Source organism: Phyllopteryx taeniolatus, chromosome 10, assembly GCF_024500385.1.
Source record: "Phyllopteryx taeniolatus isolate TA_2022b chromosome 10, UOR_Ptae_1.2, whole genome shotgun sequence".
Lineage (NCBI taxonomy): Eukaryota > Metazoa > Chordata > Actinopteri > Syngnathiformes > Syngnathidae > Phyllopteryx > Phyllopteryx taeniolatus.
Genome location: NC_084511.1, coordinates 4,298,264 through 4,325,526, shown reverse-complemented (window position 1 = coordinate 4,325,526; position 27,263 = coordinate 4,298,264). Strand labels below are relative to the sequence as shown.

The 27,263-nt window shown below is 40.2% G+C and overlaps 1 protein-coding gene across 6 annotated transcripts in view; it reads right to left on the bottom strand.

Moving 5' to 3' along the window:
• trappc11 (trafficking protein particle complex subunit 11) overlaps positions 1 to 27,263 on the bottom strand; it is a 178,816-nt gene that overhangs the window by 80,884 nt on the left and 70,669 nt on the right. For all 6 annotated transcript variants that reach the window (XM_061787998.1, XM_061787993.1, XM_061787995.1 and 3 more), the window contains exons 16-19: positions 24,608 to 24,669; positions 22,549 to 22,681; positions 8,124 to 8,254; positions 1,042 to 1,167 (exon numbers count right to left, since the gene is read on the bottom strand). In XM_061787998.1, coding sequence (XP_061643982.1) covers positions 1,042 to 1,167; positions 8,124 to 8,254; positions 22,549 to 22,681; positions 24,608 to 24,669 — 452 coding nt within the window. The remainder of the gene's footprint in view (positions 1 to 1,041; positions 1,168 to 8,123; positions 8,255 to 22,548; positions 22,682 to 24,607; positions 24,670 to 27,263) is intronic.

Genomic DNA, 27,263 nt, shown 5'->3' with positions numbered 1-27,263 from the left:
TCATTCAGCAGGTTAATTTCTACTTTCTTTTCATCGTCCCTCTTAGCCCGCCTCAAACTTATCTTTAGCTCCTGTTAAACTTGAACTTTTCCTTGTCACCCTCCCAACAGCCGATCAAGTGTTGTTCTTTCCCTTGTGTGACAGTTGTAGTACTCAACAAAACCTGTTAAATGTGATCTGAGGCTGAAATCCCCTGAGATTACAATGGTTCAGGGTGCTGGGTCTGTATTCTCACAACAGTGTCATGTATGACATCACACGCTGCTACTACTGGCACAGCGTGTGGTGGAACATAAACAAAGAACTCCTTCGGCACATAGTAAGGTTGGAAACTGACTGTCAAAAGTTCAACATCCTAACAGCAAATCTTTTCCTTCACTGCGATGTGCTCTGGATTACAACATCGATTGTTAACCTTTGTTCTTGCCGCTCATCCTAGCATCTCTTTCTGTACGGACTGTAGTGAAGCCAGGTATGTCAACACAGGAGTCTGCAATGTCGTAAATCAAAAAAGCTCTCTGTGTTGCATATCAGACTGCACTCGTGATACGTCAGTTGGTTCCTCATGAGTGAACACAATTCAGCTCACTTGTTAGATATGGAGTTACTCATGACAATCAATTGTATCTCATTCTCCTGGCTGACGGCTTAGCCTTTAGCTTTAGTACCTGCAATACACCTTCACCTCCATCAGGATAGTGGCGTTTAAGTATGTGTTTAGCAGCCAATCGCAGAGAGAGAAGGGCTTGTGTGTACAACTTTCCCTGAAGCTGTAGTCATACTGCAATTGTTTGACAAAGCACGCACAAAAAACATAAACATAAAACTGGGAACTACACAAACGTGCTGCCACTCAGAGCAGCGCTCCTCACCAATTCTTCCATTAGGTTGAAAATCTCAGTTCCACGTTTGTCTGCAATGGAACTGGCAATTACATTTACAAATTAAGTCAACACGTTAAACTTGCTGGGGTTAGTGGAGGAGAATCTAAATTGTGTAAAGATTCTGCTGACACAATGATTAAACATAATTTTTACTCACCTCAATTTTTTTCCCAACATCTGTGGTTTTTGCCACAAAGCTGAAGTTGTAGCATTTGGTTTTTCCAGGCAGAAGGGTTTTGCACTCTTGACTTGATGTTTCCAGAACACACCATTGATTATATTCCTACAAACATGGAAACACAGCAAAAACCTTAACATATTAAATCCTACAGGGGTATTTTACCTGCCATGTCATCTTTAGATGAGAAAAATGTTTCATGGTTTAAAGTTTAAATTCTTGACATTATACAGTATATGAAAATTAATAGAATTGAAGAACATTTTACAGAATTGTATTTTTTAGTCAAATGTTTCCAAACTAAATTCACACTCACTCGCTTGACATAGCTTGGGGAATTCCACATGGTGATGATTAGGCATTTGAAACTTTTGAGTTAGAGTCACAAAGTGGGATGTGTTTTAATGTACACAAACAAGTGACTCTTCAGATTGTATTAAAGTTAATGCTGGAATGTACAGTGAATCAATCAAACAGGATATCAGGAGAATAATGGACCTTCACAAGTGTGAACTCATCCTCAAACCCAGCCTCAAAGTGCTACGTTCATCTGATCAGACAATAATACGAACCACCTATAAACACCGTAGGAGCCAACAGACATCATGAGGGTTTTTGCTGGATTTACGACAATCAAATATACTTTTTTAAAAGCCCTTTAAAGACCATTATGAATGAAACTAACAAAAACAAAGAATGTAATGAGAAAATTATTTGTTTTATCCAAAGCGACTGCATTATTTAGGTAGGTTAAGAATTTGTTGAACCACTGAGTTATAACTATTAATATAAATTCTTAAGAATACACAAACAGTACATATTCCATAATAAACCTAATGTATATACTGGAATATTTTGTATTTTTCAAAATATATTTTGCTTTATTAGTTTTGAAGGAACCTAAATTTTATAATCACCTATTACTCTCGAGGTTCCATGCATGTTTGTTTTCGTGAAAGAACTACAATTATAACGTGTTAAAAGTCAACCAATTTATTCCTGACAGAGGAGTCTATACATTTTAGAGAGCTCTGGGTCAGCAGCTACGCTTATCTTAGCCTCAGCAGAGAAAGCGCAGACTGAACAAAGCTATCTGTTCTTGCCCCCGACTTATACAATGTTTGAAAGAGGAAGTATGGAATTGCTGTCATCTGATTGGTCCTTGGTCCCATCTGACGTCATCAGATGACAAATGATGGCCATTTGCCGCTGGCTCCAGACGCCGTCTCCACAGTCTTGCATCTCATGTTTACAGTGACTCCCCGCAGCCATTGTCTTCTCCGACATCTGTTGTTTGTGGCCTCCACATGCTTATCTGATTTCCATTATATACTATACTGCAATAAACACCCTTGTTTACCCCAAGACTTGTCACACCATGAAACTCTATATCACCTTCAATATACAATATTATACTAATAAGTTATTTATTTATTGCTTGCTTTACAACAGAACTCCGTTCCTATGGTGACAATGTAACCCAAATTAAAAAAAATATACAATACCAAAGAAGTTGGGGCGTTGTGTTAAACAAATAAAAGCAGAATACAATGATTTGCAAATCATCTTCAGCCTATATTCAATTGAATACACTACAAAGACAAGATATTTAATGTTCAAACTGATAACATTTATTGTTTTTAGCAAATAATCATTAACTTGGAATTTTATGGCTGCAACACGTTCCAAAAAAGCTGGGACAGGGTCATACTTGGCAAATAAAGATGATTCTGATTCTGATGTTCACCACTGTGTTACATCACCTTTTCTTTGAACAACATTCAATAAACTTTTGGGAACTGAGGACACTAATTGTTGAAGCTTTGTAGGTGGAATTCTTTCCCATTCTTGCTTGATGTACACCTTCAGGTGTTCAACAGTCCGGGGTCTCCGTTGTCGTATTTTACGCTTCATAATGCGCCACACATTTTCAATGGGAGACAGGTCTGGACTGCAGGCAGGCCAGTCTAGTACCTGCACTCTTTTACTACTAAGCCACACTGTTGTAACATGTGCAGAATGTGGTTTGGCATTGTCTTGCTGAAATAAGCAGGGGCGTCTGTGAAAAAGACGTTGGTTGGATGGCAGCATATGTTTCTCCAAAACCTGTATATACCTTTCAACATTAATGGTACCTTCACAGATGTACAAGTTACCCATGCCATTGGCACTAACACAGCCCCATACCATCTCAGATGGTAATCTGCACTAAACCATGCTATGGCTTTTGAACTTTGCGTCCATAACAGTCCGGATGGTTCCTTTCCTCTTTGGCCCGGAGGACACGACATCCACAATTTCCCAAAACAATTTGAAATGTGGACTCGTCGGAACACAGAACACTTTTCCACTTTGCATCAGTCCATCTTAGATGAGCTCGGGCCCAGAGAAGCCAGGGGCGTTTCTGGGTTTTGTTGATAAATGGCTTTTGCTTTGCATAGTCGAGTTTCAAGTTGCACTAAGGGCTGTAGTGCCGAACTGTATTTACTGATATTGGTTTTCTGAAGTGTTCCTGAGCCCATGTGGTGATATCATTAAACATTGATGTCAGTTTTTGATGCAGTGCAGAGGGATTGAAGGTCACGGGCATTCAATGTTGGTTTTCGACCTTGCCGCTTACATGCAGTGATTTCTCCGGATTCTAGATGATGATGAAATCCCTAAATTCCTTGCAATTGTACGTTGAGGAACATTGTCCTTCAACTGTTCGACTATTTTCTCACGCACTTGTTCACAAGAGGTGAACCGCCACCCCATCTTTGCTTGTGAATGACTGAGCAATTCAGGGAAGCTCCTTTTATACCCAATCATGGCACCCATCTGTTCCCAATTAGCCTGTTCACCTGTGGGATGTTCCAAACAGGTGTTTGATGAGCATTCCTCAACTTTCTCAGTCTGTTTTGCCACCTGTCCCAGCTTTTTTGGAATGTGTTGCAGCCATAAAATTCTAAGTTAATGATTACTTGCTTAAAACAATAAGGTTTATTAGTTTGAACATTAAATGTCTTTGTAGTGTTTTCAATTAAATATAGGTTGAACATGATTTGAAAATAATTGTATTCTGTTTTAGGCGGCACGGTGGCCGACTGGTTAGAGTGTCAGCCTCACAGTTCTGAGGACCCGGGTTCAATCCCTGGCCCCGCCTGTGTGGAGTTTGCATGTTCTCCCCGTGCCTGCGTGGGTTTTCTCCGGGCACTCCGGTTTCCTCCCACATCCCAAAAACATGCATTAATTGGAGACTCTAAATTGCCCGTAGGCATGACTGTGAGTGCGAATGGTTGTTGGTTTCTATGTGCCCTGCGATTGGCTGACAACCAGTTCAGGGTGTAGCCCGCCTCCTGCCCGATGACAGCTGGGATAGGCTCCAGCACGCCCGCGACCCTAGTGAGGAGAAGCGGCTCAGAAAATGGATGGATGGATGGATGTATTCTGTTTTTATTTATGTTTAACACAACGTCCCAACTTCATTGGAATTGGGTTTGTAATATGGGCTGCTTGCTTTGCAGATGAAGAAAAAGTATCCATAAAGAAGATAGCTTGTGGCTTCTAGAATTTGCGAGTCATACTCTGCAAATTTGGGGCAGCCTCAATCTATTTTATCTAAGCATAGCTTGTCTGTGTTTCATAGACAGGACAAGGCCGTCATACCCCAGTGGCACGTATTTTAGCCAAAACAAGTGGGAGAAAAAAACACAGGGAAGAATCATTGAGTCAGGCGTGGAGACCTATTTTTTCACCTTTTATAGAGGTCACATTTTAACGAAGTCCTCTTAGATATTTAATCTGACTTTTGAGTGTCTCATCTAAATATGTTGATGAAAATTTATCAAAAGGTTTTCATTTCATATAACTCTGTTGCCATGGCAACATGCTGTTCACCACACTTTTTGCCAAGAAAGAAAATAACGCCGTTTTGAGGGTCTAAACATGCAAAAAAAACACATGACTTTTTGCACACACATCAAGCTCAGCCAAAATTTTTATATTTAACGTTTATCATGCAATTTCAAAAACATGGCTCAGTAGCGGCCTCTACAAATGTTTAACAAAGCAGGCCCGCCTGCACGCTTCACCTAGGTCTACCAAAATTGGGAGGCATATGTAAAAGCCCAAGACCTACAAAAAGTCTCTTGGAGCCATATCCCAAACCTAAAACCTCAAGTGTAGTGTGCATTTCTATTCAATGGCGCCCCAACGTGCCCGCACCCCAACATGCCAGTACCCCAATGTGGCCAGGGGTGCAAGGGCCCTAAATAGCTGCTTGCAGCTCTTGTTTTCCTTGTCACTATGTATAATTACACACCCTCCATTTTTAATGAAATATTTAGCAAAAAATATGCATGTAATACACGAAAAATTACGGTATGTAAACATCTGGTTTCAACTGTATCTGGACAGAAGGGAAAACAGGCACAATTGCAGTCAGGTTTTCAATAAATATTGAGTTTGGTCCATGACTTTGTCCCAGTTGTTAATTTTGACCGACTGTGAATTTCTGTTCGACACCCCTGTCATAGGCTCTCAAATTCATCTTTTTACATTTTATCTTCGGCTTTGTTTTCCGTCTCAGAGAGTTTTTCATGGACAGTATATATTGTCCTGTGCCCCAGTTTCAGCCTCACATATGTCCTGTTGACGTCCAGAGGTGTGAACCATTCATACTCCGTGTCAGTGGTGATGTCTTTTACAGTTCCCATATAGACTGGAGAATCTTCATCCTTGCTGTCATTAGTCCTTTCCACAAGTTGTACTTTTTTCTATGAAAAACAGCGCTTCAGGAAGTGATTTCCTCCCATGCATTTTCATCAGTCTTTTCCAAATGCAGGACAGTGGGTGCATGTTTGCTGAAGCACCCCTCACAGACGGATGGTATCCTTCTTCAGACTTGTGGCTTTCCCTTTATTTGAAGCTCTCGTATATATTTTTTTTGCACCAAATCCACCTCCTTATCATAGGAAATAGTTTGCACTTTGGCACTCACCGACGCTTGGCATATTTTTAGGATTGAGCATGAGATCAGATTCTTTTAGCAGGCGCATTCTCACTGTCTTGAGCTCTTAACTCGTATTAAGTCTGTGACATACTGTTTGATCGATTCTGACTTTTTGTCACCTGTTTCTGAAGATGTACATGTAATAGGTGAACCCGAGTCCTCAGAACTGTGAGCCAGATGTGCTAACCAGTTGTCCTCCGTGCCGCCCACATATCGATACAAAAGAATGTTGCATAGAATCTACTCTGACGAGTACAATTTTTAAAAAAAAGTTATTCACATAAATATAAGAGTAATTGTAGCTCATTACTACCCACCTTCGATTATAACACCACATGCAATTTATCCAGTCCATACCCAGTCCAATGAAGAAAATTAGCCAAACAGAGTGGCGTATTGCCAGATATTTAAAAAATGGCAAAAAATTAAACAAAATTATATAACCACTTTTTATACACTTATTTGGCTATAAAGAGCATTTTTCCAGTGGTTTAGAGAGAGCTTATTAGCAATTGCAATTTCTTACTTATGTAAAAGGTTACTCATTCGATTATTAATAGTTGTGCAGAAAAAATATTCATTTAGGCCTAAATATATCTAAAATATCTTCCTATTTGAAACAATTTTATTGCAATGCTCAAATATTTTAAATGCAAACCGTTCAACAATAGAATAAGAACAAAAACATTCAAAGTCTGTTTTTAATTAGAATTTTGGATTATTTGTTTCATAGTCTTCTCTCTCTCATTTTACATCAACTTTAAAATGTCTTATTGTCTTACCATTATCTCTGTTACGTTCCTTTGCAAGTCCTCATTTTCTTTGACCTTCAAAACACTGGTAAAGAACGTCTTCCTCGATCTGTCATATTCCAAATGAATGTTTTGAGTCTTTTCAATGCCAAGGATGATCTTTAAACAAACTTCGTTGTAGTTGGCAAACTGAGCATAAACCGGAGTAACTTTAGGGGCATTCCCACCACAGGAACCTTTGCAGAAACTTCCCTAGCTACCCTGGTAGATGAGAAGCTGTCCACGAATTTTACATTCATTACCCACCCACCATTTGTGAGCTATGTAGTCTGATGAGAGGAGCCTTTAGTGTGACAAAGTCCCCTAACCCTAGTTAGGCATAGAAGAAAAATGGCAGCAACGTGAACCTGTGTGCTCTCGTACACCCCCTGCAGTGTGGCTGCCACCGCCACTCAAAAGGAGGCTGATTACTACAGTGCGGAGGCAGAATCCTGTCTACCTCCCCTAACGCTTCAGCTGCAGTTTTATGCAATCACCAAAACTAAATATGTCATACGCAAATATTAAGCAATTAGTCTGACTATGCAAAATCAAAGTGCTTATTGCAAGTCTACAAGCCTGAAAAGATTGGAGACCTGGAGACAGAATAGTCGTTTCCCAAAAGCCTCCTGTGTTTTAGTAAAGTAATTTTACCAATAGTGCTGTTGAACTGTGGTATTTCTGCTTTTCTGATCGATTGTGCAGTCTGAAGTGAGGCTGGCTGCTTGCTGCCTCACTTCCCGTCCCACCCATGTATTTGAAGTGCACAAATTTAGCAATTTTAACAATGAAATCATGGTCATTACTGGACTCAAAAAGAAAATCAATGTAAAGCACAGACGACAGAATTAAAATGGAAAATTATTTTATGTAATCATTTTTTTTCACATGCAGGCCTCCCTTGACCGCAGGTCCCCACCCTAAACATAACTACACACTGTTTATCCTTTTAGTTTTTTTTTATTATTTCCTTTTTTCTCTCGCCAACAAATGCAACTCCAACCATCACTCCCTTGGTTTTGTTTTGTGTTTTTTTTTTTGGTTTTGTCTGGTAACTACCCCTTGTCCCATACTGTTCTGAACTTGTCTAACAGAAATGGAATGTTTGCATAAATGTGCAATAGAAAAAAAAATAAAACAAAAAGAAAGGGGAGAGGGAGTACAACTGGAGAGAGCAAGATTTGCTCAGAGAATTGTCATGTCACTGAACTCTTCATATTTCTTGTCACTGTGGTTGGTGAGAGTGCAAATAGCTTTTGTGCATTTTATCTGCGTACCTGATTGCTTAAGCTGACAGCCAGTTTGGTGAATGATACAGGATGAGGACAGTCAGCTCTCACGAACACCTGGAGTCGGATGACTTCATCTACATGGAAACTGGGAGACCGGAATTTGGCTTTACATTGAACTAGGAATATAGAAGGAAGGAGACAAGGAAGTTAGAAATTTCTTTACAAATTATGTAATTTAAGGCATAGATTATGTAAATTATGTAATTTAAAGAGACTAAAAAAACATTAGTTTTACAAACGTGACAGGGACAAGCACAATGTATCCCACTAGATATCATCCAAATGTTCATATGTAGGTACCAGAAAAGTGAGCTGTTCAGAGAAATTAATGTATTTGTTGTAGCATCAATCTCTTCATAGGTCTATGATGTAGGAAGGAAAGCAGAAGCCTCTTTTTTAAGATAAAATTCAAGAATGGCGAAATTCTGCAAACACACAAATGAAGCATCCTAAAAGCATGTAGGGATTGTTTTAATGGTCTAATGAAAAGCAAAGTTAAAACCTTTGGGACACCAAAGGAACCCCATACCCATTTTTAAGAAAGGTGGAGGCAATATGATGATTTGGGGCTATTTTTCTATAGCTGGAAGTGTGGTCAAGGTGGAGGGATTATGAACAATTCCAAATACCAGTCAATTTTGCTGGACTATTTATGCTTCAGCGGCACGGTATACGACTGGTTAGAGCGTCTGCCTCACAGTTATGAGGAGCGGGGTTCAATACCGAGGCCCCGCCTGTGTGGAGTTTGCATGTTCCCACCGTGACTGCGTGGGTTTTCTCCGGGCACTCCGATTTCCTCCCACGTCCCAAAAACATGCATGGTAAGTTAATTGACAACTCTAAATTGCCCGTAGGTGTGAATGTGAGTGCGAATGGTTGTTTGTTTGTATGTGCCCTGCGATTGGCTGACAACCAGTTTAGGATGTACCCCGCCTCCTGCCCGATGATAGGCTAGGATAGGCTCCAACACGCCCGCGACCCTGGTGAGGAGAAGCGGCTCAGAAAATGGATGGATATTTATGCTTCAACTAAAAAGCTGAAGGTCAAAAGGAATTTCAACCAGCATAAAATAACAAAAATATTATATCCATATCAATAAAACAATGGCTTCAACAGAAGTCAGGACATGCCATGCTGAAGGGCTCTTACCGAAAAAGACAGTCACAAGGTGCTTCAACTGTTAGGTGTTATACTACCCATAGAATAAAATACATGCTATGAATTGTCGTATTAACCATGCGATAGAATTCTTGTTATCAATTCTTATGGTATTCACAGATTTAGTATTCAGTATGACATTGCTTACACTAGTGGCCCCACAGTAACCTTGAAACATTTTAGTTTGTGCAATATGGTTGCAGTGTGCGTCTTTGGACAAGTTGTTTACAGGATCTTGCAAAAGAAGAAGGCTGCGGAATGTTCTATTTGACAGCTACAGGAAAATAAGTCATCCACCAGAGAAAGGGGGGAAGACAGCTGGTCAGGATGACCGGGAGCCAACTGAGACAAGCCAGCTGTGAGGAGGAACACCGCCCTCCCCGTACTTGTGTTGTAATCTACAAATTGTGGGCGACCAGGGAAAGATGCGCCATTTTCTCTCCACCTGCAACGGAGACGCAAAGCTCGGCTTTAGGGAGAAGAGAAAACGCCCAGAATTCTGTCAACATATTTTTGCTGAACTTTTGAGAATTATAAACGGCTCAAAATTCTAACTGTGTGAGTTTCTTGATGTCAATAGTTTGTTTCCAGCTACCATTTATTATTTTGTGTTTTTCAAAAACATCTGTCCTTTCAGCCCCACCCTATACAAAAAACACCAATAATTTAAACAATCAGTAAAGTGGCACAAATTTCAGGCCTACATTTCTGCGCAAAATGTATTTTGATGCCTGCAACTCAAAAAACAATGACTGGCAATATTTTAATAAACGCAGCAGAGGTATCTCAGGCCTTTCAAGTAACACTGAACAGGCATATTAAAGGTCAGAGGACAAAGATGTTATGGAGTCAGTTAAAATTCATATTTGCATTGTTTATATGTTATGTAATACATGCACGTCATTTCCAGCAAGTTGTTGAGTTGTAAAATGTATGTTTAATGTATACCAAATATTACTTCTGTTAGTTTATACAACCTTCACATGCTTTATTGTTTCCATGTTGTGACTACTAGTTGTTTTTCAATAAAGATAAGTTGAATGCAGCTGGGCGGCACGGTGGGCGACTGGTTAGAGCGTCAGCCTCACAGTTCTGAGGACCCGGGTTCAATCCCCGGCCCCGCCTGTGTGGAGTTTGCATGTTCTCCCCGTGCCTGCGTGGGTTTTCTCCGGGCACTCCGCATCCCAAAAATATGCATTAATTGGAGACTCTAAATTGCCCGTAGGCATGACTGTGAGTGCGAATGGTTGTTTATTTCTATGTGCCCTGCGATTGGCTGGCAACCAGTTCAGGGTGTACCCCGCCTCCTGCCCGATGACAGCTGGGATAGGCTCCAGCACGCCCGCGACCCGAGTGAGGAGAAGCGGCTCAGAAAATGGATGGATGGATGAATGCAGCTGGACAAAGATAATTGTTTTGCTTTCCTTTTCTTCTCTGTCTTTCTCACTTCTGTATAACGGAAGTGATTGTTTGGACTTCAGTAAGGTGTGACAATTCGTAAAACTTACCTTTTCCTCTCTTTGCAAAGACTTTTCTTTTTTCCTTGTAATAAAAACCAACAAAGACATGATTGCGTCCTTACTTATTCTGTCAGAAAAATATTTGCCAAAACAGTTGGTGTCAGAAGTGGGATTCCAGGATTTATCGCCAATCCAGGGGACCCCGGGAGTAATTGATCATCCAGGACCAACGCAAGAGTCCTGCCTTCACCCAAAGAATTAAGGATGGGGGTGCTGCCGGGGCTCTGGATGTCAGCTATCACCTCAGGATCAAAACGGACCTGTTGTCCCCCAAACAAAGAATTACAGTAAAGAAAATTTGAACCCCTTGAAAATTGGAGCATTTGATCTGGTGTACTGTACTTGAAACGTGTGTCTACAAAAAGGATGTGGTGTGAATGTGTGCGGTCTGCTGATTACTGATATGTTGGTGTGTGTATGTTTCTGTCTGTGTGTGGTGTTTGAGAAACGAATGCTGGAATCTTGGCCAAGTGTTTGGTGAAAGTATGTTGTTTGACTGATTACAGGTACATCTGTTGTTCACTATGGATACTGTAAGTATCTGTGTGCGTGTTACTACTTAAGCAATGCGTTGTGAGCTGTTGCTGCAGGGGAAAATAAGTTTTGGAAAAAATATATATTTTTTTTAGGATTAGTGATTAACTAGTGTAACGCTGTGATATTGTAGATCAAGAGTTTTGTTTTGTTTTTATGAAGTAGTGAGAATGAGACCTGAACCCTACTGACAACAAAATAGATTCCATTGGGTGGGGGGAGAAAAGGAGACTGCTCAAAATCTTAGGATAGTACAACTCCCCGTTCAGACAAAATAACAACATTGATTGGATTACGTTACTAGATCGGGATAATTACCAGTGCATTCAAAGTTAAATATATATATATATATATATATATATATATATATATATATATATATATATATATATATACATCCATCCATTTTCTGAGCCGCTTCTCCTCACTAGGGTCGCGGGCGTGCTGGAGCCTATCCCAGCTGTCATCGGGCAGGAGGCGGGGTACACCCTGAACTGGTTGCCAGCCAATCGCAGGGCACATAGAAACAAACAACCATTCGCGCTCACAGTCATGCCTACGGGCAATTTAGACTCTCCAATTAATGCATGTTTTTGGGATGTGGGAGGAAACCGGAGTTCCCGGAGAAAAGGCACGGGGAGAACATGCAAACTCCACACAGGCGGGGCCGGGGATTGAACCGAACTGCGAGGTTGACGCTCTAACCAGTCGGCCACCGTGCCGCTATATATATATATATATATATATATATATATATATATATAAATATATATATATATATATAATCTTTAAAAGGATTGTTATATGCTGCAACCTGCAGTGATTACTGCGCAGCTCTGTGTGTTTTTTTATGTTGTGTTGTCTGTGTGTTTTTACGCAGCTGTGTGTTTTTATGTGCACATTTCTCTGGCGGAGCAAACTTCAGCGCGATTAGAAGAATGTAAGCCTTTTGCTTATCTGTCGGTGCACGACTAATTGGGCACGTTTTGTGTTTAACTGTCAAAGAACACAGTTTTTTACAACACACTTATGTGCTTTGCATTGCGTTCTTCTTACGAATTGAACGTCATGCACAATATTCCTTTTCGCTTCCTTGACATTTCCCAAATCAAATCCCACCGTTTGGGCTACCAGCAAATATAGGGTTAATCAGGAACAATCCGCTGATTCAACTGAGCCTAAACTGCCCATCCTCCAACACTGCCAGCATCCACTCCGCACGGATGCTGTTGACGATATTTGTCCAGTATTGGAGTCGAAACCCATTGAGCCAAATTCCGTCCGCTTTTTGGTTATCGAGAATGTTTTTTTGTTTTTGCTAAAGTGAGCATGGATGGGACCATGTGTCACTTTATCAAAAAAGGGGTGAGTTTTGTCTGCAAGTGTTTGTTTCTGTTTTTTTATTTTGTCGTTTTGTGCTCTGGAGTACAAAGGTCGCATCACGTTGTTGCATTATTATTATGTTTGACACATTGATTGCCACAAAATCTGAATTTAGTCACTTAGAACCAATTCAACAGGCTGCAAACACAGCACCAATATTGGCATTATCATAGTGATACATATAAAGATTGTTCTACAAACATTTAATGTCGATAATTTTGAACTCATTATGGAACATTCACCTATTTGGGTTGACATATGAAGCGATATGATATAGTGGTTTTCCACATGCGGTATACATATTACAAATTACAAGACTTGTAGACTATAGGTTGAAAAAGGAACACAGGGGCCTTACTGAAATTCTTAGCTGATACTGGCATACAGTCAGCAAAGATACATTTTAACTGTCGTCTGAAAAACAAAATTTCTAAATTTCAAACCCCCCCAACCTTCAGACGAAAAACCTTATAATGATACAGATGTTACGTTTGGGAATGACAAATTATTGCAGGTCCTGGATCAGTAATTATGCTTAACTGACCGTGTCTTTGGCATCCCTTGGACAAAAAATGCTGAGGCAGATTTTATCCAACAGAAGAAAGTCCTTCGATTGCCAGACTACTCAAATCCCTTCACTCGTTATTTACATGATCTCGTGTTGACACAGACACGGGCTTTCGGGGAAAGGAAAAGTACCTAGCTGGAACTTTAATTCCACCCAAATTTTTGTAAAGTGTCTAGAGCAGGGGTGTCAAACTTATTTTTGTCACGGGCCACATTGTAGCTATGACTTCCCTTGGCGGGCCGCTACGACTGTGAACCCATAAAAAAATTAAAGATAACCTCATAGACTGTTATTACATACAGTATACACAACACAATGAATAACCAGTTTTTAAATTAAGACCATATAAAAACACGTTTTTAACTATTACATGTTTTTTCAAAGGGGGATTGGTAACAATAAAATGCTTGGAAATATCTCAATGGTATTACACCAGAACACAATTCACAATTTTGATTTGCTTTTGCGGGCCACATAAAATGATGGGATGACCAATTTGACACCTGTGGTCTAGAGCTTTTTTATGTACAGTATTTACATTTAGTGATCAGCACAGAGTTTACAATGCTTGCTAGGCACCCATAGCTGACCATGTTTCTTCCCCTGTTGACTGACTTTCCCTATCCACTGGTCACGTATTCCTTTTCAATTTCTCTCGTCACTGCCTGAAGCCTTTGTACAACCAACTGTTTCACAATAAACCATCGTGAAATCGCTAAATCATACGACAACAAATATATCAGGACGGGAACAACAGCATGGAATATTAGCATACAACGCCGAATGAACAGGCTCTTTGGCTAGTGTTACGTCACACCGAAGACCAGAAGGCGCTAGATGCAAAAAAGCAGAAGGTCCATTCTGAATCATATTTATCGATTTACAGACCCTTTCCAAAAAAAATTTAATATCATGGAAAAGTTTATTTATTTCCATAATTCTACTGTGAAGAAATCAGTCCAAATTTTGCAGGCCATAAATGTTTTAAACTTGAGTGTTACACACTAATCCGCTACTAAACTCAAAGGAGCTGCACGTTTCCCCAGGTAGCATTAAATTGCTTCAATTTGGTTCAATTGTCTCAGTTGGGCTCAATACATGGAAGACTGCAGACTTGACAACTGACCAGAAGACCATCATTGATACCCTTCATAGGATGTGTAAGGCACAAAGGTTCATAGCTTATGAGGCTGACTGTTCACAGAGTGCTGTGTCCAAGCATATCATTGGAAAGACTAGTGGAAGGACAAAATGTGGGTACGGGGTACCAACAATCTTTTCAGCAGTTTTGATTGTTCGTTGCAGTCGGAGTTTGTCCATTTTTGTAGCAGCACCGAACCAGACTGTGATGGAAGAACACAGGACTGATTCGATGACCGGTGTGTAGAACTGCCTCAGCAGCTCCTGTGGCAGGCTGTGCTTCCTCAGAAGCCGCAGGAAATACCTCCTCTGCTGGGCCTTTTTGAGGATGTAGTAATGTTGATCGCCCACTTTAGGTCCTGAGAAACTGTAATACCCAGGAACTTGAAGGTCTCGACAGTTGACACAAGGCAGCTGGACAGCGTGAGGGGCAGCATGGCGAAGGATGCCTCCTGAAGTCCACGATCATCTCTATAGTCTTGAGCGTGTTCAGCTCCAGGTTGTGTCGGCCGCACCACAGCCCCAGTCGCTCCACTTCCTGTCGATATGCAGACTCGTCACCGTCTTTGACGAGCCCGATGACAGGGGTGTCATCTGCAAACTTCAGGAGTTTGATAGCCGGGTGCGTTGAGGTGCAGTCGTGGTGTATTCGTGCTGTATTCATGCTGGTTAAATCTTCTCTTGATTGTCTTTGACACACATACACCTACCTCCTAGAGAGTGTTCTTGATCTGGCCAATTTTTTTGAGGGGGTTTTTCTTCAGAATACTTCGGTCATCCATCACAGTTGTTTTCTGCGATCTTCAGGGTCTTTTGGTGTTGCTGAGCTCACCGGTGAATTCTTTGGCCAAACCTAATGTTTTTCCTATCTCCCTGGTGGGTTTCTTTTGATTTTTCAGCCTAATGATGACTTTTTTCAACCAGTCTTTCTTTCGTGACAGCTATTTGGATCTTACTTTGACAGACTTGAACTCTAGACCTTTAATCTGTTCCTTGTACATGGGATAATCAGGGAATAACATGCACCTTGTCATGGAACGGCTGAACAGCCAATTGTCCCGGTGGAAGACTGGTTAGAGCGTCTGCCTCACAGTTCTGAGGACCGGGGTTCAATCCCCGGCCCCGCCTGTGTGGAGTTTGCATGTTTTCCCCGTGCCTGCGTGGGTTTTCTCCGGGCACTCCGGTTTCCTCCCACATCCCAAAAAACTTGCATGGTAGGTTAATTGACAACTCTAAATTGCCCGTAGGTGTGAATGTGCGTGCGAATGGTTGTTTGTTTGTATGTAACCTGCGATTGGCTGGCAACCAGTTCAGGGTGTACCCCGCCTCCTGCCCGATGATAGCTGGGATAGGCTCCAGCACGCCCGCGACCCTGGTGAGGAGAAGCGGCTCAGAAAATGGATGGATTTCTGAGTCCGCAAAGGTTGAAACAAGACATCTGGACTGTTTTTGTTAAAGATGTTCCAAAGGCTTCTTCGGTCTTAAAATTTTAGGTGGGGAGTCTCCCTTTTTATGCATCAGTGGGTGCATTTCTTCGGGATGGTCAACAATAGGTCATTGTTATTGCCCGGTGTAGTGAATGAAATGGTCCCGCATACGAATCCATCGTTCAACTCGTGCTGCTTATATGCAGACGATAAGTGATCTCAAACCTTCTCCTCTGTTAAGAGATGGCTTTTCTAGTTTGAGATAATTGGCTTCTTTTACACCTCTTAAACCAGCAGTCCTTCTCATACAGAATTTGGACATTTTTGTCCTCGAAGAAACGTCTTTTTAAGATAGAAATGAACCGCTGATTCTGTATCAAAAGAAGCCGGCCGTCAATGCGCCATGCATCTGTGAAGCTTCGCCTCTCCAATGTTGAGGTCGTTGCACTGCTCACCTCATGTCAGGATTCTCTTTGTCGACTTAAACTCATCCTTCAACACAATAATCCCCAACATCCTGGTCAGAAAGCTGGATGACTCGGGACACCCCACACTAAATTACTACTAGATAAAGGACTTTCCTTCCAATTGACCTCAGTCACAGGGGACAAGTTACACCACTCCTCTTCTTGGACACTAAGCACTGGCTCCTCATAAGACTGTGTGCTGAGCCCATTCCTCTCCACAAGTTGTACCACGACTGCAGACCCGCTCACTCCAGCAACACCTTCGTCAAGTTTGCTGATGGCAAAATGGTGGTCTAGTCTACCTCCAAGGATGAGGTCTTGCAACTCTCTGTGTGGTGCTCAGCTAAGAACGTCGCTCTGAAGACCATGAATACAACCCCAATTCCAATGAAGTTGGGACGTTGTGTTAAAAATAAATAAAAACAGAATACAATGAAGAAGAAGAATCATCATCTTTTATTGTCATGAACATGCATGTATGCACACGAAATTTGTTCTCTGGGTATCAGTGTCTTGCTCAAAGACACCACAGCCGTGAGTCTGGGGGATGGTCCAGTCGGGGTCTTGAACCTAGGTCCCCCACAGTGGCAGGCGATGATCTTAACCATTGGGCCACGGCTGCCCCATGATTTGGAAATCATGTTCAATTTAATACACTACAAAGACAAAATATTTAATGTTCAAACTGATAAACTTTATTGTTTTTAGCAAATAATCATTAACTTGGAATTTTATGGCTGCAACACGTTCCAAAAAAGCTGGGACAGGTGGCAAAAAAGACTGAAAAAGTTGAGGAATGCTCATCAAACACCTGTTTCGAACATCCCACAGGTGAACAGGCTGGGGACCTTGGGAACAGGTCGGGTGCCATGATTGGGTATGAAAGGAGCTTCCCTGAATTGCTCAGTCATTCACAAGCAAAGATGGGGCAAGGTTCACCTCTGTGTGAACAAGTGCGTGAGAAAATAGTCGAACAGTTTAAGGACAATGTCCCTCAACGTACAATTGCAAGGAATTTAGGGATTTCATCATCAACGGTCCATAATATCATCAAAAGGTTCAGAGAATCTGGTGAAATCACTGCATGTAACCAACATTGAATGCCTCATGACCTTCGATCCCTCAGGCGGCACTCCATCAAAAACTGACATCAATGTGTAAAGGACATCACCACATGGGCTCAGGAACACTTCATAAAAACAATGTCAGTAAATACAGTTCGGCGCTACATCCGTAGTGAAACTCTACTATGCAAAGCAAAAGCCATTTATCAACAACACCCAGAAACGCCGCCGGCTGCTCTGGGCCCGAGCTCATCCAAGATGGAATGATGCAAAGTGGAAAAGTGTTCTATGGTCCGACGAGTCCACATTTCAAATTGTTCTTGGAAATTGTGGACATCATGTCCTCCGGGCCAAAGGAAAAGAACCATCATTAGAATTGGGGTTGTACAAAAGAGACAATTCTCGACCAATGGCATGCAAAGCTCAGGTGCTGCCGAGGGTGAATTGACAGGGGGTGTGCTGATTGAACTTTTATGCCCCCGAAAACAGATTGTCAACAGGGGAAGGGGGAATCGGAGTCAGGAATCTTTCAGTGTGGAGGCCAGAATTTTTGTTTTTATAGTATGTTTTCAGTCATTCTATGAAAAATTAGACAACATGCTATGACTTACTTTTTCTCAATTCAATTGAAAGTTACATTAATAAGGCCTGTCACAAATGTCAAATGCATCCAGTAGTGTTGCAATTAGTAATCCCAGTATCCTACTGAGAATTTTATTGAATAATCTAGTATTTGGATAAAATATATTTTTGCTTGCTTTAGATTTCAGTTTAAACATTTCTTGTAGAAAAAACATAAGGCATTGATTTAAAAAAGATGAACACAAGTTTGTCATCTTGTCCCATTTTATCCAACTGTGGTATCTCAGTCAGAACATTAGGGGGCACTATGTTGAAATTAGGGTTGGGAATTTCTGGCACGAGGCCGAGTCGATATTAGATACACAAGTAGCGATTCGATTCAAAAACGATATTTTTTTTCAGGCGGAACGATTCGATTCAGTATGGGAGCGATTCGATTCGGTGCAGAAAAAATTGGATCGTTAATATTTCGTTAATAAGCGCTAATCATAAAGAACCTTGACTTAACCCAATTGTATAAAATGACATTTGTCTAACCTTATTTTCAAACATGTACAGTAAAATACCTATTAACCCTGATCATTGTTGCTTTGTGGCACTGTAAAAAATTAAAATATTTTCTTTTATTTAAATATCAAATTAATGAATTATTATTTAAATAGACCACAACAATACAACACTGAAGATTTTCTCTTCTCAAACACTGCACAAGCAATATTTAAAGAGCCATGGGGGGTCTCGCACACCTTGCCATCCAAACTAGGACCGCAATGCACACATGCACTGCTTTTTAAAATGTATTTATTCTTTTTTTTTTTTTTTGCTGCTGCTTGCTGAGTGCGACTGTGGCGATTATTGTGTCAGTTTCGGGACATACCTGGCTTTGTTTCCTCTCGGTAGTTTGTTTTCAGAGTCACACAGTACCAACTCTAACGAATAAGTGGACTGCGAGGACTCGAGAAGAAACGTGTTTGCTGAGTTACAGCCCAAGGAAATTGCCGAGATGTACCCACCTTTGCCATATTGTCTGCATCTTTACAATCTGCGGCGCACATTTTGCCGCCGGCCGCAGTGTCGACAGCGGACTTGAGATAAGGTACGTAACGTGACGTCACAGTCAATGTTTACAACTCCTAGGGGAACACTCCTTTGCTAACGGCGTGACCACGAAAGTAGCTTAACTACTGAAAAGCTATTTAATGTTGAAATAGTGACACTACGGAGAAATGTAGTTAAGATAGTATTGTCGCTAGTATCAAGCACTGCTGCGTTTGGTTGCAAACATAACGTTACCTGCGGAGGACAGAGCAAAACCTCTCGCGCTTGTTTTATGAGTTGAAAACCATAAACATTCAGGCAACTGATTCCTAGCCTCGCGATATCCGATCCGCAGCCCTACAACTGATGTATCTAAAGGAATCCTGTCAGATTTTGTATTGATAATGGTGTCTGCTACCGATACAGTCGTATCTCTCGCCTTTATGAACGGATATCCGGTCGCATCAGTTTATCGTTCTCAAACCTAGTTGAAATATTACATCAATAAGAGGCAAAGAAGAATGGAGCTTCATGTCGAATCAATAGATACTGGATGCTATTGTAGCTGTGTGCTGATAGGTAAATAAAGTTGATAAGAAAGGAAATACAAGACAGATTCTTCAAAACAACACATTGACTAAACCAGACTGTAATGAACATACCGCACACAGCTGGCCCACTCTGAAACTATTTGTGTTATCGCTCACAAAGCTGGTTGCTAATGCTAACGAAAACAAGCATACGTGACTGCAGCCGCGTGATTCCAACACTGCAATGTGAATTATTTTTTTTTTTGGCAACAATCAACATCCATAGTGTTATGTTAATTGTCATTGTTGTTTCTGTGTATATTATCAATAGATCTTTCAATGTGTACCTTATTCAACAGTCACATTTATTGTTGATTTATGTTGCACTGTGGTTCTTTTAATGAAACGGTTACTTTGGGTAGTCTGTGAAAGAGTGAGGTCCTGGCCTTCATTGGTGTGCCCGATGTAGCGTTCAATGTTATAGTTCTTGGACATCAACATAACTAATGTCATGGGACATATTCTACAAAAAGATACCCATGGAGAGCATTGGAGAGAGCAATCACAGCAGCCAGAGAGGAAGAAATGGCGAGACGATAATAAACATTCCGATATACTGTACAGTATATCGTCCACCACTACATGCGGGGGTTGCCGTGTTTTGAATTTCACAGTGACTCCCCAACAGCTTGATAAACTGCATTCTTCTTGCGGCCCTGCTGTTCGAGACAGCCACTAGAAGACGCCTACTGGACCCTAAATTAATTAGCAGGTCCCCTTGAAATATTGGTTTACAGTCATCAAAGAGTCGTTTTCTTCGTTTGAACTGACACTAGCCAAAAGGTGGGATCCTCTCTCCGGGAGTCCAAGCTGGACAGATCAATGGAATGCAAATACAGTGGTAAACTAGTTGCTTAATATCCAAATCTCTGTTTTGATATTTCACAAACTCTGCAGAAACATTCCAAATGTATGCCTTGATGTCTTTTTGTCAGTCTCTCAACTTTCCAAGCGTAGCTGCTCGATTTTGGGAACTGTTTGTCTTGATTTGACTCCAAGCAGCATGACATGTGATTTGAACCATAAGCAGTTGATTTGCCAAGACTAAATTATTAACAGTCGTTCTATATGCTTAACCTGTGAGTAGAGGGTACAAGTTTGGGAGTATTTTATATTAATATATGATTTTTGAACCCATTTTATGGGTAAAAAATGTAGACTAGATTCAAGATGGTCTTGTCTGGTCCTCTTCGACACGCCCCCGGGGTATTTAACCCCTGACTTCCGCTGCCAGCCTCTCTCTTGGCTTCTTCTTTGTTCTTCCGTCTTGCTTTCAGCTCCCCAGCTACGGGGCTGCTTTCGGCCACTCCTCCCCCCTCCCCTCGTCTTTGGGCACACGCCTCGGTAACCATGGGCCTTGGGGATGGAGATCCGGCTCCCTAGCCTCTGTGGATCGCCGCTGCTAAGCCTCCAGAACAGTTGTTGCTGAGCTACCACATACGCTCCCAGCCAAACGTGAGTTTTCTGAACTTGCTAGCGTTTCCTGGACCCAGGCGGGGAGAGAGACGGTCATAATCTCCCAACGAGGCATGATGAACAACAATTTTTCCTCTTCCGCCTCTTTTGTTTGGTTTGATTTTTCTGCATCCTTTTTCTCATTCAACCAAATCTGTCTCCGTGTTTCCCGAGACGAGTGAGACAGACCACCCCACCTACCAGTTGATCTACGTATTTCAATATTAGTCCCTAATAATTTCGGGGAAATTACTAGCTTCACACAAAATCCCAACTTTGTCCTGTCTCTCATCCGGACTGGACGCAATAAACGCTCGCGTTTTAAATTTTAGTCCAACACACGATGTATTTCCCTTTTCGAACGCCTACTTTTCTTCTTTTTACCATTATTAGTGTTCTTTTCTTTCTTTAGTTAGACTTTTGTGTGTTTCCCTCTAGATCCCCTGTAATGTCATTAAATATTTTATAAAATTCCACTCCTTTGTAGTGTTTTGTGTGGGTTGAGTTTAACAATGAACCTTTGTTGTCTAGGACTCAAAATTTCATAAAATGTAGAAACATTCAGATTATGAGACTTATAAAAAGGTCTCTCGTCACGTTCCCTAAATTTTTATAAATATAAAAAAGTGACGTGGTGCCATTTACGAGACAAATTTAGTTTGATTTTAACGGTAAAAACGTAAATCGGACTAACCCGGAAGTGAACGCAGATGTTTACCTTCCTTCGTATCTTTTCCCAAATTAATTACATTTTTATCCAAACCAATACACGCGACAATACTATTGGTCAGTCCCCACGTGGGTCTGTTATTTTTACAAATTACTTACCAATCTAAAGTGTTTAATGGCTTGGTCTCTTTTGCGATGCAAAGTTAATGACTCAACAAACATGCCTTTGTTTTGGTTTCCTGAAAAGTGACATTTTTAAATTACGCTCGACGCCAGCGATATGCACAATAATTTCGAACAATGTAAAACCCACAGCATTGTCTATGGAGACTTTAAAATGATTTTTCCTTAGTCAGGGGATGCTCGGTTTATGACGGTTTATGACTATGACGCTTTGTGGTTATGACGGAACCCCAAAATATTTATAATAAATACTCGTTTCATAACTTGTTTCCTAACCCATATGACGTTTGCGTGGTGTATGCAATGGTGTGAAATGCACTGGTTTACACAACTTGAACTTCCACTGTGAAAAATCAACGTCAGTACTAAAGGTAAGGAATCGTTCTTTTATAATTTTTTTTCATTTTAATATTTCATATTAATTGCCTACAAAATGCTTTTCATACAGATATGTACTGTAACTATGAATTTACTAGTGCATTAGCATAGGTTTGTAATATAGGCAAGGATACAAATTCGGGTCACGGTGTGTTATAGGAACGGAATTCTGTCGTGAGTCGAGGATCCCCTGGACTTGAAAATGATTTAGTACAGTATAATTAGTGTATTGACGAGTGTGTGTTTTTACTTACTGAATGGTATGTAGTCCTGCACATCAATAATGAATTCATTTGAGCCACCTGAACCCATACATTGATTCCACAATGACCGTCCTGCATTAGCTGAAAACTGATCACACTGAGGCTCAGGATCAGGTATCTTGTTCTACAGGAAAGAATAGTCGTGTCAATTCATCCACTAGAGTATAACAGTTTGGGTACACCTTCCCATTCAAAAAAGGTGAACGTGTGTGCAACCTTGAACTGGTGTGTTATCATCCATACTCTATACACCATAACAGTAAAAGATTTGACTACAGTAATGGCAGTGACAGTTACAGTTATTGAGACCCAAGACAAGAGCTACAGCATAATAATTCTAAGACAGCTCGAAATACAAGGTCACAGACCCCAAAATTGCCTTCCAACAACAATTTATGATACTGTATATAAAGTACAAACTTGTATTTGCCCCCTCCCTGAGGTCTGATTATTTTTTGCACATTTATCACACATTTTGTTCCAGTGTCTTACATTTTGCTCCAGTGTCTTGCTGAAGTCATGAAGACTGCCCTTAACTGAGGCCAGTGAGGTCTGCAGTTCTTTGGATGTTGATCTGTGTTCTCCTGAATTGTTGCACTTTTAGGGCAATTATGGATAGCCAACCACTCCTGGGAAAGTTTACCAGTGTTCCCAAATTTCTCAATTTGCAGAAAATGGCTCTGAATGTGGTTTGCTGGAATCCCAAACCTTTGGAAATGGCTTTTGTGATTGCCATCAATCAGTCTGGAAAAGTCCTAATTTGTTCTTGAATTTCTTTGGATTGTGGCATGAAATTTCACTTTGATATTTCATAACCTACTTCACTTTGTCTGACAGGTACTATTGTGTTTACAAGTGATTTCTTGATTCAAACAGTGGCGAGTGAAATTGAAATCAGCCTTCCCAAGTCAAATTAACACATGAACTGAACAAGGGGGAGGGGTGTTGGATGATGGGGTTTGGATTTTTTAGCCTAATGAATAAAATCATCCTTGGCAAACTAAATTTTGTATTTACTTGGGTTGTCTTGTGAGATATTAAAACTGGCTTGACGATCCAAAACATTTTGGCGTATTACATGTGCAAAAAAAAAAAAAAAAAAAAAAAAAAAAAAAAAAAGAACATTTTTTACACTACAGTCTCGACTCCCCTTCAAACAGACAAGAGATCAACAGTTCTGCTTTAATTTTCAACTAAAATTTTATCGCTCATACTCATTTTCAGTCTACAGCAACAATAAATGAACTGGTCTCCCTGTTCCAATACTTATACTAAGGAGTGTACAGTATGTACCATAAAACTTGCTATCTGTGTAGATTCTCAGTCATCCAGGTTACGTTAATCTGTTATGATTGACTCAAGGCAATTGGACTCTTGTTTGTTCGAGACGCTTCATTAAATTTAGTCAACAAAACAGATTTTTTTTTTTTCTTACATATTGGCAAAGACTGGGCACAAATGTATGACCACCTGCACGATAGAAAAATAAGTATCAAAAAGCTCATTAAAAATGCTCAGTTTTGACTAATATGTAAAGAGAGTCATTTAGTTAAAGAATGTTACGTTGTCAGGGATCAGTAAATACAGTTGTCTCGCCACTCCCTGTGTGATCTTCTCAGCAGATGAAGCTAATGTTGTCTGTCTTCCTGTGAGTGAATGTTAGAGAGTAGAACTGAACGATCTTGGAGAGCGGAACCCAAGGTCAATGTGACGGTTGAAGGGAAACAAATTCAAAGATTTCCACTTTACCTCTTTTATAAAATAGCATAAATTCTAGATTGTATTTTTGGGAAATGTTTTAGTTGTTTATTTAAAACAATTTCTGTTTCTAATTTTGGTTTAGCTACCTGAGACTTCAAATATGAGATTTAAACCTTATATCTCTTGTATTGGATGTGATCGAATAGTGGCAAGTTGTCATAATGTTGAGGGCTGGTGTGTATTGCAAGTCTGCTCCTCTACTTACTATATCCAACCTTGTCAATACATATTTTATACTAACATATCCCCCCCAAAATAAAATGTTGAATATGATGTACATCTGACACACCTTCAGAACTTGCATGAGATTCTGCTCAATCCTAGACTTTTGCTCCTCCTTCAGTGTTGAAGCTGAAAAAGAAGACTAAAGTTTAATAAAACCTTTCCAGGGAAGATATGCATACACTATATACACACGTGGACAGAATTGTTGGTACTCCTGTCTTATTAAAGAAAACCCCACAATGATCACTAAAATAAAGTTAACTAATAAAAATCAGGCACGCTTTTATTTTTGTGGTCCAACAGAATTACCTTAAAAAACAAATAAAAAATGGTTAAGACACAAATGATGGTACCCTGAAGTTAATATTTTATTGCTCAAAGATTTGAGGGAATCACTGCAATCAATCCGTTCTGTAACTCTTAATAAGACCTTTAGCGTCAACAGATATTTTGGCCCACTATTAAGCAAGTGCACCACCTTTCTCAGGTTTTGAAGGACGCCTTCTCCTGACTGTGTTTCAGCTTCTTTAGAGATGTCCAATATATAAAAAAATATATATATAAATAATATACATATTATTAATATATTATTTATAATATATAAATAAATACTATTGGACATCTAAGAAATAAACTGAAAATACACTCTTGAGAAGTCACCCTTCAAACCTAAGGAGTTTGTAGAACTTCGCTCATGAACAGTGGGCCAAAATACCTGTTGAGATATAATAAAAGTCTCACTGACAGTTCCAGAAATCATTTGATTGCAGTAATTTTCTCAAAAGATTGTACAATAAAAGATTAAGTTAGCGATAGTCACCAGCACGCTCGCAACCCTAATGAGAACAAGCGGTACAGAAAACGGATGCGTGGATGTTTTTAACAAATTTTGTCTATTGAGTGTGTGTGTGTGTGTATTTGATTTTCTTCTTTTGTTTAAACATTATATCCACAGAAATGCTCACAATCTGAAAACATTTGTTTGTGTGACACCCAGCAAATCCCAAATAGGACACTTAAAATATGCAGATTAGTGAAGCACCTCTCCTATGGTGGTCAGGGGCAAAAGGTGGTGCATTTTGGGGCGGTACACTTGGGCACTGGAACCAGATGATCATGCTTCAAGTCCCGCTACCGACAAATGTAAAATGACAACCAGTTGTTGCAAAGACAACTGTTTCTTGACTAACAGAGATGCCAAACCTTATCATCACCTCTCAGTAACATTAAGGATATTTTGTCACGAACATTTTGATTGTGACAGTAACAATTGCGTCTCAGCCAAAACAAACACCACTAGAAAAACTCCCAACAAGGCTAATATTTTCTCTACATTTTTATATACTTTTTCTTTCAATTGTTTTGAAGGATAAAATATTTTTTATTTCAGTTTTGATTTATTCAGTACGAGATTTTGGCACTAAATTGTTAAATATACAATTATGTAATAACAGTTTGATTGACAGAATGACACATCACAAGAAATATCAGGTTGTATGGTCCTTTAGCAAAGCTAAATAGATAAAAAAATAATAATAATAATAATTAGACTGTAAGCCGATCTGATCGGTGTGATCGGTATCGGCCGATAATTAGCAATTTATGCTGATCGGCTCTCATGCAATAATTTGCCGATCCGATCAATGACGTCATCGATCGGCTCCACACAAGACATTTAACGTTGCCATTGCGTATGAATCCAAAAGCTAGTTTATTTTTAGCCTTGTCACATGTATTGTGGCGCAGTACTGTAACTATCTGATGGCCAATAAATTTATTTTTCAATCTTGTCGGTTAAAAAACACGTCATTGGTATGGGACTATTTTGGGGTGTCTCAGATAAACAACAAAAAATAAATTATTTGCAGTCTGTGCACAACTGAAGTACGTTGTGGGGAACGTCATCTAAATGCTTCAACACAAATTTGATCGGGCACCTGAAGAATGTACACGAGGAGGAGCATGCCGCGTTCAAGCAACGCAGCATGAAAAAAACAAAAAGCAAAAAAAAAAGGAAAAGCCAAACAGACGCAAACTCTGGACAACACCGGTCCATATCGTCGGGACAGTGAGAAAGTTAGAGTAAGCATGTCATTAACAGTATTTATTTACAACCCCAATTCCAATGCGTTAAACATAAATAAAAACAGAATACAATGATTTTAAAATCATGTGCAACCTATATTTAATTGAATACACGACAAAGACAAGATATTTAATGTTCAAACTGATAAACTTAATTGTTTTTACCAAATAATCATTAACTTAGAATTTTATGGCTGCAACACGTTCCAAAAAAGCTGGGACAGGTGGCAAAAAAGACTGAGAAAGTTGAGGAATGCTCATCAAACACCTGTTTGGAACATCCCACAGGTGAACAGGCTAATTGGGAACAGGTGGGTGTTATGATTGGGTATAAAAGGAGCTTCCCTGAATTGCTCAGTCATTCACATGCAAAGATGGGGCGAGGTTCACCTCTTTGTGAACAAGTGCGTGAGAAAATAGTTGAACAGTTTAAGGACAATGTTCCTCATTGTACAATTGGAAGGAATTTAGGGATTTCATAATTTACGCTCCATAATATCATCAAAAGGTTCAGAGAATCTGGAGAAATCACTGCATGTAAGCGGCAAGGCCAAAAACCAACATTGAATGCCCGTGACCTTCGATCCCTCAGGCGGCACTGCATCAAAAACTGACATCAATGTGTAAAGGATATC